This window comes from Lipotes vexillifer, unplaced genomic scaffold (assembly GCF_000442215.2).
Source record: "Lipotes vexillifer unplaced genomic scaffold, Lipotes_vexillifer_v1.1 scaffold802, whole genome shotgun sequence".
NCBI classification, from domain to species: Eukaryota; Metazoa; Chordata; class Mammalia; order Artiodactyla; family Lipotidae; genus Lipotes; species Lipotes vexillifer.
Window position 1 is genome coordinate 1,901,932 of NW_006790237.1, and position 3,928 is coordinate 1,905,859.

Genomic DNA, 3,928 nt, shown 5'->3' on the forward strand with positions numbered 1-3,928 from the left:
CCCCCCCCCCCCCCCCGGTTTAGGTGCAGCGGAGTCCAAGTGGGAGAGTGAAGAGGGGAGAGAAGCCGAAACAGATGGGAGATGGAGACCCAGATGAAAACAAGACCACCCACTGAGAGGCACAGAGATGCAGGAAGGTCACAGAGGGGTCTCTGTGTTGACTCAGGGGTTGAGAGAGATCAGGGTGGCTGGTGGGAGGTGAGGGCAGAGATAGGGGCAGAGAGAGCCCTCAACATGAGAGGGAGGGCTTGGGGGAGGCCCAGGGACAGACCCCAGGAGGGAGAGGAAAAGGGGAGATGACCACTGGCCTCCAGGATCTAGAGGAAAGGGAGGCCCCATGAAGACCTCAGGTGTTTCACTTCTAGGAGATGGGGGCAGGCTGGCAGCTGGTTATATTATTGGCCAGTGTCTGGGCCCACCTGGGGGTGTCTTTGGAGCCAGGATCTTGTCCGTCCTGTAATGGAGGTTCATGCAGGGAGGGGCTGGCACCCTGGCAACCTTGCACTTGGTGGGTACTCCATGCATTTGTTGAATAAATGAAAACAGGACTGGCCCTAATCTGTTACTAGAGACTCCGTACCGAGCCTGGAATGTTGTTGTGGGGTCTCTGGGGCGCATGCGGGGGGTCACAGTAGGGTCTCCAGTTTGTTATTTTATGGCATGGGGAGGCTCACCATTCCTTGACAGCCTCTGTGCTAGAAGCTGATCTCATTCAGTCCTCCTAAGAACCAGCAAGATTGGCTTTACCCCTATGTTACAGAACAGGAAACTGAGGCACAGAGAAATTAAAAAGCGTGGGCCAAGCGACATAGTAAGTTAGAGGCGGTCAGGCTTTGAAGGCTGGTTTGCCTAGCTCTACTGCCCATGTACTTTTTTTTTTTTTTTGGACAGGACTTTTTTTTTTTATATATTTATCGGAGTATAGTTGATTTACAATGTTGCGTTAGTTTAAGGTGTACAGCAAAGTGATTCAGTTATTCAGTTTTTCTGGTTCTTTTATATCATAGGTCATTACAAGATATTGAATATAGTTCCCTGTGCTATACAGTAGGTCCTTGTTGTTTATCTATTTTATATACAGTAGTGTGTATCTGTTAATCCCAAACTCTGAATTTATCCCTCCCCCTTACCTATGGACTTTTAATCCTTACACTGACCCTGGGGGGAGGTGGGCACGGAAGATGACCCTAATAGGCCCAGAGATTTCAAATTCCTCGCAAAGCCAAGGACGGGTGTGAAGTGATGGCTCCTGCATGCAGGGCCCTCTGCCGAGCCCTGAGCAGTGGCCAAGCACCCTCTGCCTCTAAATCTGGGAGAAATTCTAGGAGTCTCGATACAAAATTTGCCACCTGCATTTTTGGCTCTTGTAAAGGTACTAGGGGGCTTCCCTGGTGGCGCAGTGGTTAAGAATCCGCCTGCCAATGCAGGGGACGCAGGTTCGAGCCCTGATCCGGGAAGATCCCACATGCCACGGAGCAACTAAGCCCGTGCGCCACAACTACTGAGCCTGCGCTCTAGAGCCCGCAAGCCACAGCTACTGAGCCCGCGAGCCACAACTACTGAAGCCTGCATGCCTAGAGCCCGTGCTCCGCAACAAGAGAAGCCACCGCAACGAGAAACCCGCGCACCGCAACGAAGAGTGGCCCCCGCTCGACGGAATAGGTGGTTGAGCCTTTAAGAGGGCTATGGATAGATTTCAGGGGGGCCCTGCATGCTTACTTGGGTGGGGAGAAAAACCCTACATCTTTATTTTCATTATTCTCCAACTAAAACACAACATTTTCTCAATTAAGGATGTAGGCAACAGCCCACGTCAGTCTTAGCAAAACCTGTGACTGTATCCCCAACAGAAATCACAGGTATTTCTGTATCCTTCATTGCAGAGGCTGCAGATTTCTCTAAATAGTGTTCGTGCCTCTTAGGACTTCGAAATTAGCGTAGTCAAGTTCCAGCACCAGGTCTTTCTGGCCACCACGGTGAAGAAAAGGCACCGACATTACTGTATTGCAAATTTTGCTTTCAAAAAATATTTTGATAACTGTATTTCGGCGTAACTGGCTTCTTTTGTTATCTTATGTATTTTTTTAAATTTTATTTTTGGTTCAAGGGACTTGTAACCTAACTTCATCCACTCATATGAGAGCTGAACTCTGGGCTCGGGCTTGCACTGCGCTCGTGAGGCTACACCCTTCCACTGTCACTCCCCATGGTTATGTACTGTTCTTGACCCTTACGAATTATGTTTTATTTTATGCATTTGTAAGCATTATTATGAGGACTATGCCAGCCTGCCAAAGGGGTCCATGGTCCCGCAAAAGTCAAAGCACCCAGTTTTAGAGTCAGTGGTCCCTTGGTCCCCAGTGGTGGGTGTGGCCTGTAAAAAGAGGGAGTCAGAGGGTGGGGTCAGAGGGCAGGGCCTGGGCAGAGAAGAAGGAAGTGCTGAGACAGAGGTAGGGCCCCGTGTGGCCTCTGGAGGGGGGAGGGGGGAAGCACTGGCAGTGCTGGTGGGGGATGTGTCCCCACGAAGGGGCCCAGTCCAGTGAGGAGGGCAGCCAGGAAGGGACCAGCAGGTCCCCACCCGAAGAGCCAGGCCCGTGGCTGGATCACGGATCCAGCTGCTTGACTGCCCGGGGTTGAAATCCCGGCTCCCTCTCTGAGCCTCAGTTTCCCTTCTGTATCGCAACCGAATGTACCTCCCAGGATGATTCCAAGGAATGAATGAGATAAGCCACGTAAAATCGTAGTGTCAGAAATGTGATCAACACCCACTACAGGTTAGCAGGCAGAGCGCAGACAGAGATGATAATTAATATTTTAATAACTACCACTTGTTGAGCACCTTTTATCATGTGCTGTGCCTGGGCCAGGGAGCGCCGTCCATGACACCGTTTTACCTTCCCTGAGACCCCTGAGGTGGGACGGAGATGAACAGAAAGAGCTGGGCAAGAGAGGATGGAGAGTGGAGGGAGGTGAGAGAGATGGGATCTGGGGGGACAACGAGGAGGAAGAGGATGGGCCGAGAGGAAAGGGGACGCCCAGAGTGGGGAGAAAGGCGGGAACCCCAGGAAGCGCGGTGCACTGTAGGACGGGCATTAAACACGGGGGAGTCAGGAAGGATTTGCAAGGAGAGAGGTAAAGGCTCCAAGTTGCCCTGTGCATCCCTCAAGCTTCCTTCCCCGCAAGGGCTCAGTTCCTCGGACCAGGCTGCCTACCTCAGTGGCAAAGAAGCCTTTGGGTCGGTGTTTGCCCAGGGACGCGAGGCCACCAGGCCCAGGACTCTCACTTGCACTGATGGTCTGCTGAGCTGCCGCCAAAATTTCATCCAGTTTGTCTAGGGGGAGGCGAAAGAGGGACGGAGAGCCAGAGAAATGAAGTTTGCTTTGGCCTGGCGCAGAGACAGAGCTGCCGGGAGCCCATTCAGTGTCTCGTGTGAACCAGAGAAGGGCACCCTTGTCTCCCTCCCGGTGGCCCGACGGCCCTGCTTGGAGACACAGTCTCCAGCCCGGCAGGCAGGGCCCAGCGATGGGAAGGGGTGAGGGCGGTGAACAGGACAGCCATCGTGAGAGGGGGGTGGAAGGGAGGCAGAAGGTAGTGCGGAGACGCTCAAGACAGAGGTGGGAACTCAGACTCATGATGGCTGGGGCCAAGTTGAGGCGTGAAGGTGCTCAGTGCGGGGGTGGCTGAAGGGGGCGCGGGCCTGGATTGGGATGGAGCGGATGCGGCAGCCCAGGGAGCAGGGCCATCTTACTGAGAGCCATCTGATACACGGTCCGCTTCTTCTCCATGCTGGGCACCGGCGCAGCCTGCTGCTCGTACTCTGTGGGCAAAGGGTGCGGCTGAAGCCCAGGGGCGCCCCCGGAGGGCCTGGCGGAGCGGGCGTGGCCAGCGGGCGTGGCCAGCGGGCGTGCGCAAGCGCGAGTGGGGCCGA

At 54.2% G+C, this 3,928-nt stretch overlaps 1 protein-coding gene across 1 annotated transcript in view; it reads right to left on the minus strand.

Moving 5' to 3' along the window:
* SHANK1 (SH3 and multiple ankyrin repeat domains 1) overlaps nucleotides 1-3,928 on the minus strand; it is a 44,870-nt gene that overhangs the window by 13,909 nt on the left and 27,033 nt on the right. The window contains 2 exon segments of the mRNA XM_007463415.1: nucleotides 3,213-3,331; nucleotides 3,749-3,817. Coding sequence (XP_007463477.1) covers nucleotides 3,213-3,331; nucleotides 3,749-3,817 — 188 coding nt within the window.